Source organism: Aedes albopictus, chromosome 2 (genome assembly GCF_035046485.1).
Source record: "Aedes albopictus strain Foshan chromosome 2, AalbF5, whole genome shotgun sequence".
Taxonomy (NCBI): domain Eukaryota; kingdom Metazoa; phylum Arthropoda; class Insecta; order Diptera; family Culicidae; genus Aedes; species Aedes albopictus.
In genome coordinates this window covers 9,420,839-9,433,297 of record NC_085137.1, presented here as the reverse complement: position 1 = coordinate 9,433,297, position 12,459 = coordinate 9,420,839, and the positions used below count along the sequence as shown (strand labels likewise).

Here is a 12,459-nt window from a genome sequence, read left to right as displayed (position 1 = left end):
AGGAAAGTGTAACACGTTTTGGTGCAAAGGTAAGTTTTAAATACACATTTTAATTATATGTGTTGTGATATTTTCGTTCAAAACTAACAATTGGAAAATATTTTCTATGTTACAGATTACAAAATGAGTAAAATCAGATGTATTCGTCCATTCAAAGACATTCAGTGTTCGAAAGAGCTGCGATATCTCACGGATGGTATCATCCAAAAACTGAAGTCAATTGGATTTTCCAAGGTATCCACACTGAGCACCAAGGATTTTCGTATTTGTTCGTCTTGCCGTCTACATATTGATTCAAGAGCTCACCTCACCCAAAACGAAGAACAAAGCGTAGCCGGTGGCTCAAGGATGCCAACTGTTCAGACCATACCTGTTGTACCTGATTCGCAAAGCTATGAAAGTTTGGTCACGATACCATCAGCGTCAACGCTAAGCACAATTCAATCAAATGAAGACTTCACGATGCCTGTAGACGTCGAAATATTCAACCGAGGAATAGCAGCTATTCGTGTTTCGCCTATAGATTTAGGTAAGGTTAAAAATGTTCACTATCCTGAAAAAAAAAGTGCGCTGAAATCGTCGAAGGTGTACGAAGAAATCTTTTTAAATTAGACGCTAAAACAGAAAAAGCAAACGAGTTTAATGAAGTCATAGAAAATATGAAAATTAAATTTTTAAATTCAGCCACAAGGCAAGAAAAACTATCAATTTTATCATTGTTACCAAAATCATGGTCAGTACAAAAAATTGTAGACGAATTTAAAACTAGTAGAAATATGGCATCAGATGCAAGAAAGGAAAAAAATAATGTATTAGATTCATCTCAAGGTTCAAGCTCTGGAAAAGCTTTGAGTAATGAAACAAAAGAACTGGTTTTGAATTTTTTTGAGGACGATGATATAAGCCGTGCAATGCCAGGCCAAAGAGATTTTGTTAGCGTAAAGACAGGAAATAAGAGATTAGCTGTTCAGAAAAGATTGTTAATGATGACATTAAGAGAAGCTTTTAATCGCTTTAATGAAGTGTACGTCAATGTAAAAATAGGGTTTTCATCATTTGCAAGCCTCCGGCCAAGGCAATGTAAACTATTGACTATCACAGGAACACATAATGTTTGCGTTTGCACTACGCATGAAAATGTCAATTTAATTCTACATAGCTTAAAAAAATACAATGTCTTGAATGATCTAAAAACATTAACGAATAGATTACTTTGCGAAAATAAGACAACTCATTGCCATCTACGAAGATGTAAAAACTGCCCAGATACCTCAGTTTTAGAAGACAGTTTATTGAAACAACTGGAAGAAAACTTTGTTGAAAAGCTTTCATTCGAACAATGGGTTACCACTGACAGATGTGATTTAGAAACTATTGTAAAGCAAACCGATGACTTTGTTACATTTTTCAGCTCAAAATTAGAAAGTTTGTTTCCGCATGATTTTGTAAAAACCGAACAATCCAATTTTTTGAAAACTACAAAACAAAACTTGCAATATGGTGAATTTTTGGCTATTTGTGACTTTTCTGAAAATTACAGCTTCGTTTTGCAGGATGAAGTTCAATCACACCATTGGAACGTGCAACAGGCCACAATCCATCCTTTCGTAATATATTATACTGAAAATAGGCAAATTAAACATTTTAGCTTCATTATAATTTCAGAAGAACTAAGACATGATTCAGTCGCTGTTAATTTGTTTATTGATAAAATGATGAACTTTTTACAAATTGATCAAAATAAAAACATGAAAAAAAATTATTTTATGTCAGATGGTGCTGCTTCACAGTATAAAAACCGAAAAAACTTTTCTAGCCTTTGTAAGTTTAAGTCAAAGTATGGTATCGACGCTGAATGGCATTTCTTCGCAACATCGCACGGAAAAGGTCCATGCGATGCTATTGGAGGTACGATAAAACGCATGGCTACCAGAGCAAGTTTAGCCAAAGAACGCGAACACCCGATAAAGACTGCAAGAGAGTTGTTTAATTGGGCAAACAAACGAAAAGAAGAAGAACTTACAAAGTTGTCATTTTGTTATTCTACTACAGAAGAATACGAAAATATGTCTTTGCAGCTAAATAATCAATATAATAATGCAAAAACAATTCAAGGAACTCAAAAATTCCACTCATTTCTTCCTCTATCAGAAAATACAATAAAGGCAAAGCTTTATTCAAACTGCCCTGACAATGATGCCAAAATATTCGATATTGTTAAGAAAGTTGTGTAAACAATAATTTGATAAAAATACAGGAATAAAAATAAACTGATGTACAAAGTATAATGTTATTTTTTATTGCGCACAAATACCACCCCTGAAAAATAAGCCTTATTCGCTCTTTTGAATCTTGCTAATTGAGGAGCTTGCGATATGCAAGAGTTGAATGCACATTTTCAACACAATACACCAAAAACCACTGGAAGAAATCATTGTTCCTGATAGTGGGATTTTGTAACTTGTTTTTCAAAATACTTTTAAGGCAGAGAATTTCACTCAAATCTTTAAGCTGTCAGTGTCATTTTAACTCAAAATTTTCCAATCTTTCCGAAAAAAAATACTTTTGAAACTGGAGAAACACGGAGTACATCCGAAAAGGGCTAAAACTTATTAAGTTATCAAAAAAATCAATATTAAATTAGTAATATCTTCTAAACGGTGCATCTTAGAAAAATGTTACCGAAGTACTTTTTTCTTGCAAATTTGATGTACTTTCATAAAATTAGGGCGACAAACTTTTTTGACTTTACTTAATAGCTTTTTTTGAAAACCGTAATTTTTTAAAACATTTTTTTTTTCATTGTAACCTATTTTTCTCCAGAACAACCTACTGTGCACTAGGTAGCATTTTCAGTCAGCTATAACATAAGGATAATAAAAAAATATTGACATGTCACTTTTGAGGGAAAAACTATATTTTAGTTCAAATCACAGAAACCAAACATATTTTTTTACCGTGCATATTTTCTCCATATAGCACCAACAATTGTCTAAAACTTCGCCGAAGACACCAAACCGATCGGACAAACCGTTTTCGAGATACAATTTTTTGAAGATATCATGTGCATTTTTCATAGGCCCTTCTCATAAGTAAGGCTAGATTAAAAATGGCGAACCAAGTATGCAAAACGGCGTTTTTGTTCCCCAAAAACTTGTATGCAAGGTTTCATGCAAATAAAAAAATACAAAAAATAAAAACTGGAAAAATTTCCCACTTGTTCGTGGAATCGCTCATATACACTATAGTGAGCTGGATTTTTGTATGATGAGATGATCAATTCTCCATCTTTGCAATGAAATGGTGCAAACAGCGTGGGCATTATGATTTATTGACTAATTTGATGCTGTTAAAGCAAAAGTTTGTGTAACTGTGTTGTTGTATTTTTTATTTCTTGCATCTTTAACATCACAGCTACCCACACTATTGTTCAAACAGCATCAAGTTAGAGAAGAAATCATAGTACCCACGCTGTTTGCACCATTTGATTGCAGAAATGGAGAATTGATCATCTTATCCTATATTACCTGCTATTCTGCTATTCTGCTATTATCAACGCATCCCCTGGCTTTCGCCCATCTGCGTTGTCTTTTCACTAGGCAATGCGTCTACCAATTGATGTTTATGGGCTTGCCGGACCAAGTCATGTAGCTAAGCCAAACACCCCACCTACAACTGTTGGGTAGGCACCATTGTCCCGCCCACTGGTCTTTTACAGCTAGTTGTAGGTGCATGTGTGCGTGTAAGTATTGGTGTATGTGTGTTAGTGTTGGTGTATTGTAGGCGCCAACTCGTTCTAATCCACTCTGATTGCTAACACCCTATTGAACCATTACCCTCAAATCTGGCAATCTATGAAATAGAATGAGTTAAGCGCCTGGAATAATAGTCAGTTAATCAAACAAGGAATATTAGTATTAAAGTGAAGATACAATGAAGCAACGCCCCGAACCTCGAGAGCACAAACCCCAAGATCCAAATGACAGGCTGCGTGAACAGTCGATCGACTGGCCATCACCAGTGAATAACCAATCGAGCAAACCCTCCAGCACAAACCGCCACCAGCTCTCTCGACCTGCGCCCAACAAATCCGAGGCACAGCCCAGCCATAGCTTCACCTTAAAACCAAAATCTAGATTGCAGAGAACAATACTTCCCAAGTAACCACGCAGCTCGGGCCGCAAATCGCGCACAACACGTCACAAATGAGACAAACACTATCCCGCCCGTACAACCGAAACCGATCTATGGTAGAGAAGGGTCTCTTTCCACTACAACCCCGACTCAACTGCACCCACAGGGAGCGCACCCCACACACACACTGCACTCATGCATCCATCACGATCCGAGCCGCACGGTCACCTGGGTTGCTTCTATCTGCATGACCTCACCCAACCCGTAACGCAGAGTTTAAATCCCTCTCTTGCATTACAAAGCAGTCCCTCTTCCCAAAGTTTGTGCGTGGTATAAATGAGATTATAAAGCTGAAGAAATCGTCACCAACACATCCGTCAACACTGAGCACTCAATGGTGTCGGCAGAATCAATGACGACCTCCTCAGTCCCAAACCCAATTATCCTACACTACCCAAGTAACCACAATGCTGAAGCCGTACTCACTGCCCGTACGAAGTACATACAGACCTATCCGCACCGCCTAAACAAACCACCTAGGCCGAACACAAGTGAAAAGCGGCGCCACCACTGTTAAACCACGACTATGCCAGTAGGTATAATCGCAATTCAGCAATCGTAGATCCATTCCCCGCTCCTACTCAGCCCTAACGATCCATAGCAATGCTTGTCAATATATGCACCCCACATACGCAACCCCCACAACCCAGCGGTATGGTTACTTGAGTATCCCTGGGATTTTGATTACATGATGGTCAGGGATCACAGCCATCAAAACGTTCCACACTTTGCCAGGGCTTGCGACCTGTAACCATGATGATTTCCGCAATGGGAAACCATGATGGCTAGCGGTGTTATCATCTTATCCTATATTACCATACAAAAATCCAACTCACTACATTTAAGCTAGTATTGCGCATTAAGTTCACCACTGGACTGTGGACTCAGTCTTTTTTTCCGCCCCTGTTGGGGAAATTAAGCCATTGCGTTCAATAAGCTGAATTTTTGTGGCATTTCCCGTTTTGATATTCGCATCTAGCCATCCGAATAAAAAATACAGTAGAAAAACCGAACGTTGTATTGTAACAGTACTATTTAGAACCATATTTTTACAACCTTAACCGTTATTGCAATATTGAGGCTCCAGTATGACTAAAGTTTGAAATACACGGGGAAATACATAACAACTTTTGGAGAAAACTGTCAAGTTCGATTCAAGTCAAGTATAAGTTAGGTTAAAAAGCGAACCCACAGACGAACCTATATTATTTTATTTATTTTATTTATTTATTTGGTATTCAAATGCATGTAACTTAAGATAAACATCTTTTTTAATGTTACAATGTGGTTCTTCATCTGGAATTCACGTATTTTCTTAAAACTATAATTTGTTCTCTTTTGCTAATCATACTCAATCATCGCAGATTCTGCAGAAGATCCTTCTTGAATTGAGATGTTGAATTAAGTTCTTTCAAATAAGTTGATAAACTGTTCCAGCTTACAACACCCCTAACAAAAAACGATTGGCTATAGTAACAAGAACTATGCTGCGGAACTCTGAAGCTTTTCGTCCGTGTTCCTCGTAGTGGCACGAGCTTTTCCAAGAGATAAGCGGGCGAAGAAGTTTTGATTATTCTAAACAGAGTCACGCACGATCTGTATTTGTAAAAATTTACGAAGGAACAACCTATTAAGTTTTTTTGTAAATGTGATACGTGAGCATACCGTGAAAGATTATACACATAACGGACACAAGCATTTAAAGCAACCCCGAGCCTATCGACTGATCCGGCCATTGCATTAGAGTAGACAAAATCACCATATATAAAGTGAGGTAAAATCAAAGATTTAAAAAGTTTTAACTTAGTTCCACAGTCATAATGCCTAGTTATCAAACTCAATCTTTTCAAAGACCCATAAACTTTGGAGCATTGGTTATTTATATGGGCATCCCATTCTAAATTATTTTTGAAAAGAAGTTCTAAATTTTTAGCATTATCAACAAATTCTACTACTTCACCATCTATTAAAATTAGAGGTGGTTGGGGAGGAACTTTGCGCTTAGTAATAAGCATCGCCTTTGTTTTTTTTCTGAATTGATGGGAAGTAAATTTTCTTTAGACCATTTTATGACATTGCGCAGATCATGGTTTATCAAATTACCAATGGTATACATATCACTGCTACCATCAGTACAAATATAAATTTGGACATCATCAGCAAAAAGATGTACCGAACAAAACTCTAGAACACTTGGCAAATCGTTTATAAAAAGGGAAAAAAGTACTGGTCCCAGGACCGATCCCTGTGGAACTCCAGAAATGGTTGATGTGAAATCAGACAGCTCATCGTTACAGGACACAGCTTGAGTACGATTTTCTAAATAATTTCTTATCAGTTTTGCAGCAGGATTTGAAAAATTGTACAGAGAAATCAATTTGTTGATCAATTTACTGTGAGCCACACGGTCGAAAGCTTTAGCAAAGTCTATTAATAATAGAATTGTTACACCATTTTTGTCAACTGACTGTGCGATGTCATCATGTACTTTCAATAAAGCAGTTTCAGTACTATGTTGACTTCTGAAGCCTGATTGAAAAGGATGAATAAAATTCATTCTATTAACATATTGCAGGATTTGGCCTTTAAGCAGCTTCTCAAACACTTTAGAAACCGTAGACAGTAAACTTATTGGCCGCAAATTCGAAATATATTTAACATTGGGTTTTTTGTAGATTGGAATGACTTTTGTACGTTTCCAATTGGAAGGGAATTTACTAGCAGATATTATTGAGTTAAAAAGGTGTTGTGGACAACCCGATTGCGGTGTACCGCGCCGCTGAGCTCGCACAAGACAGAGCACTACTGTCGTGCGCGATGCAATAGAAGCGCATCAATGAATTTTAACTTGGTTGTCGTTTGTGCTCTGTGTCTGTGTATTGTTGTCCATAGTAGTTTAGTTATTGTTTACGTCTCGCGATAAATTGTTGTACCGTTTTAACGTGTCGCAAATAAATTAGTTTTAACCGTCTAATCGTGCGCGTTATCATTCCCTGATGTAGGGACACCGGTTCGAACACCGTCCGGTTACCACGGTACAAAAGTGGCGACGAGAATTCGCGAGTGAGAGTGGATTTTCGCAGTGAAAAAAATCGACTGCACCATTCCGTCACCCGCGCGAAAGAAACGCAAACGGAGTGCGATGGCTGACGAAGATCGCGAAAGTGCGCGAAATGGTGTCGACCCCCCGGGAGTGAGTAATCATCGCCAGGCAATTAACCAGCCTATCATCCCGGCGGCGGCGGCGGCGGTGGTCCATCAGCAGCAGCAGCAGCATCCAATCTACGTCCCCGTCGTGTCAACACACCAGCAGCAGCCGTTCATTCCTGTTTCTACCGCCCAGCATCAACAGTATGTACCCTTCCCACCCCACCAAACGCAACCGCAAGCCCCCCACACCGGCAATGAAGCTCTGCTGATTCAAATTGTGCAGATGATGCAGCAGCAGTTGTCGCAGCATAATGAGTTGATGGCTCAACTTGTTCAGAGGCAGAACCATACCGACGACCAGCAGCAACAGCTCCTTCGTGGCATGACGTCGCCAATCAACGTGCAGGTACCACCCAACCCGGAACAAATCCTTGATTCCCTAGCGAGCAACATTAAGGAATTCCGGTACGAGGCCGAAAGCAACGTCACTTTCGCGGCGTGGTACTCGAGATACGACGATCTCTTCGAGAAGGATGCTGCTAGGCTCGACGACGAAGCGAAAGTACGCCTACTAATGCGGAAATTGGGCTTGGCGGAGCACGAAAGGTATGTGAGTTACATTTTACCAAAATTGCCGAAGGAATTCACCTTCGAGCAAACAGTGACCAAACTGAAGTGCCTTTTCGGTGCGAAAGAATCGGTAATCAGCCGACGATACCGATGCCTGCAAATTGCGAGAAATCCCACTGAGGATCATGTAGCTTTCGCATGCAGGGTCAACAAAGCTTGCGTTGAATTCGAGCTAGGCAAGCTCAGCGAGGAGCAATTCAAGTGCTTGGTCTACGTCTGCGGCCTGAAGTCGGAGAATGACGTCGAAATTCGAACGCGCCTCCTCACCAAGATTGAGGACAACAACGACGTCACTCTAGAGCAACTCTCCGAGGAGTGTCAGCGGCTTTTCAACTTGAAGCATGACAGCGCGATGATCGAATCGCCCACTCCTTACGGCCAAGTCCAAGCAGTGCGCAAGTTTGGTGGGAAGCGGTTCAACAAGCGTGACCGAGAAGTGAAGCGTCCTTCCAGCGACACCGGGAAGAAGCCAAATACTCCGTGCTGGCTTTGTGGTGCGCTCCATTACGTCCGGGACTGCAGTTATAGGAATCACAAGTGCTCCGATTGTGGCCAATTCGGACATCGTGAGGGATACTGCGAGAGTGCCAAGCCCCGGAAACCAGGACATAGACGCTTCAGGAAACCCGACGTGTCGAGCAAGGTGGTAGTCGTCGACGTGTGCAGCGTGCAGCAGCGACGCCGTTTCGTCTCCGTTGGCCTTTCAGGAACGAACATTCGGCTGCAACTAGACACCGCCTCCGACATCACCGTCATCAACCGAGAAACATGGCGGAAACTCGGCAGCCCGGCTCTAACGCCGGCCACAGTGAACGCGAGGACAGCCTCCGGCAACATCCTATCGCTCGATGGAGAATTCGAGTGCGACGTCACTATCGGAGAAAGCACGCGGCGCGAAGTGATCCGCGTCACCGAGAAACAAATTCTTCTGCTCGGTTCCGATCTGGTGGACAGTTTCAACCTCTGGTCCGTTCCCATGGACACCTTCTGTTGTCACGTGTCAGGCTCTCCCACGTCTACCGCTGCACTCAAGTCGACCTTTCCCAAGGTTTTCAGCGACCAGCTCGGCTTGTGCAGTAAAACCAAAGTGAAGTTGGAGCTGAAAGAAAGCGTCCGACCCGTCTTCTGCCCGAAGCGTCCGGTGGCGTACGCCATGTACGATGCCGTCGACCAGGAGCTCGACCGACTGGAGAAACTCGACATCATCACTCCGGTCGACTATTCCGAGTGGGCAGCTCCCATCGTCGTAGTCCGCAAAGCCAACGGGTCGATCCGAATTTGCGGAGACTACTCCACGGGTTTGAACGCCGCTCTCCAACCAAACCAATATCCGCTTCCACTTCCGGACGACATCTTCGCCAAGCTTTCCGGCTGCACGGTCTTCAGCCAAATCGATTTGTCCGACGCCTTCTTGCAAGTGGAAGTCGACGAACAGCACCGCAAGTTGCTCACGATCAACACACACCGTGGCCTCTACTCGTACAACCGCCTACCGCCGGGTGTGAAAGTTGCACCTGGTGCCTTCCAGCAGCTCATCGACACCATGCTAGCCGGCCTGGAGTGTACTTCCGGCTATCTCGATGACGTCATCATCGGCGGTAAGACAGAGGAAGAGCACGATCGCAACCTGCGGGCCGCCTTGAAGCGAATCCAAGAGTTCGGCTTCACCATTCGTGAGGACAAGTGCACGTTTCGGAAGCAGCAAGTGCAGTACGTCGGGCATGTCGTGGACAGTCGCGGGCTCCGTCCGGATCCAGCCAAAATCGAGGCGATCGTCAAGCTTCCGCCTCCCACCGACGTTTCCGGAGTACGGTCCTTCCTGGGGGCCATCAACTATTACGGCAAGTTCGTCCCCAACATGCGCAAACTACGATACCCGCTCGACAATCTCCTCAAGGCAGACGCGAAGTTCAAGTGGACTCCGGAGTGCCAGCAAGCGTTCGAGCAGTTCAAGCGAATCCTCTCCTCGGATCTTCTCCTCACGCACTACGATCCGAAGCGGGAGATCATCGTTTCCGCCGACGCTTCTTCCGTTGGACTAGGGGCAACGATCAGCCACAAGTTCCCCGACGGCACCGTCAAGGTCGTCCAACACGCATCCCGAGCACTCACGAAAGCAGAGCAAGGCTACAGTCAGCCCGACCGTGAAGGTTTGGCCATCGTCTTCGCCGTTACGAAGTTCCATAAGATGCTCTTCGGCCGGCATTTCCGGCTCCAAACCGACCATCAGCCTCTGCTCCGGATCTTCGGGTCCAAGAAAGGTATACCAGTCTACACTGCCAACCGCCTTCAACGCTTCGCCCTCCATCTGCTGCTGTACGACTTCGACATCGAATACGTGCCCACCCACAAGTTCGGCAACGCGGACCTGCTTTCCCGGTTGATCAACCAGCACGTGAAGCCCGACGAGGATTACGTTATCGCTAGCGTCAACCTGGAAGAGGATCTCAGGTCAGTTATTTCTAGTTCCCGCAAAATGTTGCCTCTCCATTTCAGAGCCGTCGCGCAAAGCACCCAAGCAGACCCGCTGCTTCGCCAAGTCTACCACCACGTCCAAAACGGTTGGCCCCAGTCTAAACTGGCCGGGCCCGATCTGCAACGGTTCCAATCCAGGCAGGAATCGCTCACCGTGGTAGATGGGTGTATCATGTTTGCGGAACGGCTCGTCATCCCGTCGCTGCATCGTAAGCGCTGCTTGGAACAGTTCCATCGCGGCCATCCCGGAATGCAGCGAATGAAGGCCCTCGCTCGAAGCTACGCCTACTGGCCCAGCATGGACACCGACATCACCGACTTCGTCCGAGCATGCCAGCAGTGTGCGTCCGTAGCTAGATCGCCTCCTCACTCTCCACCGATGCCGTGGCCCAAACCGACCGCTCCGTGGCAACGCGTCCACGTCGACTATGCCGGTCCGATCGAAGGCGAGTACTACCTCCTCGCAGTCGACTCGTTCTCCAAATGGCCGGAGATCGTCCAGACAACCCGTATCACCTCAGCGGTGACAGTTTCCATTCTTCGTGGGTTGTTCGCTCGGCTGGGTATGCCCGCAACGTTGGTCAGCGACAACGGTACCCAATTCACCAGCGCTGAATTCGCCGAGTTCTGCACCTCCAACGGCATCGAACATCTCACGACGGCCCCGTTCCATCCGCAATCGAACGGTCAAGCGGAACGTTTCGTGGACACCTTCAAGCGGGCCGTGAAGAAAATTCGAGAGGGGAGAGGATCGATGCAAGAGGCACTGGATACCTTCCTCCTGACGTACCGAAGCACGCCCAACCGGGCTCTTCCAGACCAGAAGTCGCCATCCGAGGTCATGTTCGGGCGCAAAATCCGCACGTGCCTCGAGCTTCTGCGTCCTCCGCCGGTACGGACACCGGTGCCCACATCGAACGACAGCAAGCAACCGAGATCCTTCCACCGAGACGACCCCGTTTACGCCAAACTCCACGTTCGTAACGGTTGGAAGTGGGTTCCCGGTAAAATCATCGAGAAGATTGGAGACGTGATGTACAACGTGTGGGTCGAGAACCGCCGAATGTTGCGCTCGCACATCAACCAGCTCCGGAGTCGTATGGCCACTGACACGACGCCGAAGCAATCCGCTGGTCAGGTCAACTCTCGCCAGCATTCGCTACCACTCGACATCCTGTTGGGTGCCTGGAACTTGCCAAGCCATTCGCCAAGCACACCGACGTCAGCCACACCGCCGATCGCGCCAAGATCTGTATCTGTCTCCAGTCCCGAGCCTACCCTGATAGGTTCCGAGCCGGCTTGTGCCTCGTCTACGCCACGGCACGAGCTCCCGGCAGTCCCGTCAACGTCTTTGTCATCGTCAACGTCAACATCGACCGATTTCGAGTCCGCTATTGAAGTGGAACCGATGGTAGAGCTACCTAGGCGTTCTTCGCGTACCAGAAGGCCGCCAGTCAGGTTCGACCCCTACCAGCTCTATTAAGAGGGGAGATGTTGTGGACAACCCGATTGCGGTGTACCGCGCCGCTGAGCTCGCACAAGACAGAGCACTACTGTCGTGCGCGATGCAATAGAAGCGCATCAATGAATTTTAACTTGGTTGTCGTTTGTGCTCTGTGTCTGTGTATTGTTGTCCATAGTAGTTTAGTTATTGTTTACGTCTCGCGATAAATTGTTGTACCGTTTTAACGTGTCGCAAATAAATTAGTTTTAACCGTCTAATCGTGCGCGTTATCATTCCCTGATGTAGGGACACCGGTTCGAACACCGTCCGGTTACCACGGTACAAAAAAAGGTGTTCAAAAACAGGTAAGGCATAGGAAGTTATAATTCTCAGAAAACTTATGGGTATTCCATCAAAGCCAGTCACATTAGATTTGATATTAAATATTGCAATTATTATCTCATAGTCCAACACTGGTCTGAAGCGAAATCCGTTATCATTTGAAGAAAACTGGATTCTTTCATTACCTAGAGCCGAAAAGTTTGATGAAAAGTAATCATTGATGG

At 44.7% G+C, this 12,459-nt stretch overlaps 1 protein-coding gene across 1 annotated transcript; it reads left to right on the top strand.

Moving 5' to 3' along the window:
• The first annotated feature begins 7,154 nt into the window (after window positions 1-7,154).
• Window positions 7,155-12,121, top strand: LOC134287374 (uncharacterized protein K02A2.6-like). Its single transcript, XM_062849119.1, has one exon. The coding sequence runs from the start codon at window positions 7,337-7,339 to the stop codon at window positions 11,930-11,932; it is 4,596 nt and encodes a 1,531-aa protein (XP_062705103.1). The 5' UTR covers window positions 7,155-7,336; the 3' UTR covers window positions 11,933-12,121.
• Window positions 12,122-12,459: the final 338 nt, after the last annotated feature.

What these genes read in the sequence shown, in the direction of transcription:
- LOC134287374 (XM_062849119.1), top strand. Translation starts at nt 7,337, where the DNA reads ATGGCTGACGAAGATCGCGAAAGTGCGCGAAATGGTGTCGACCCCCCG.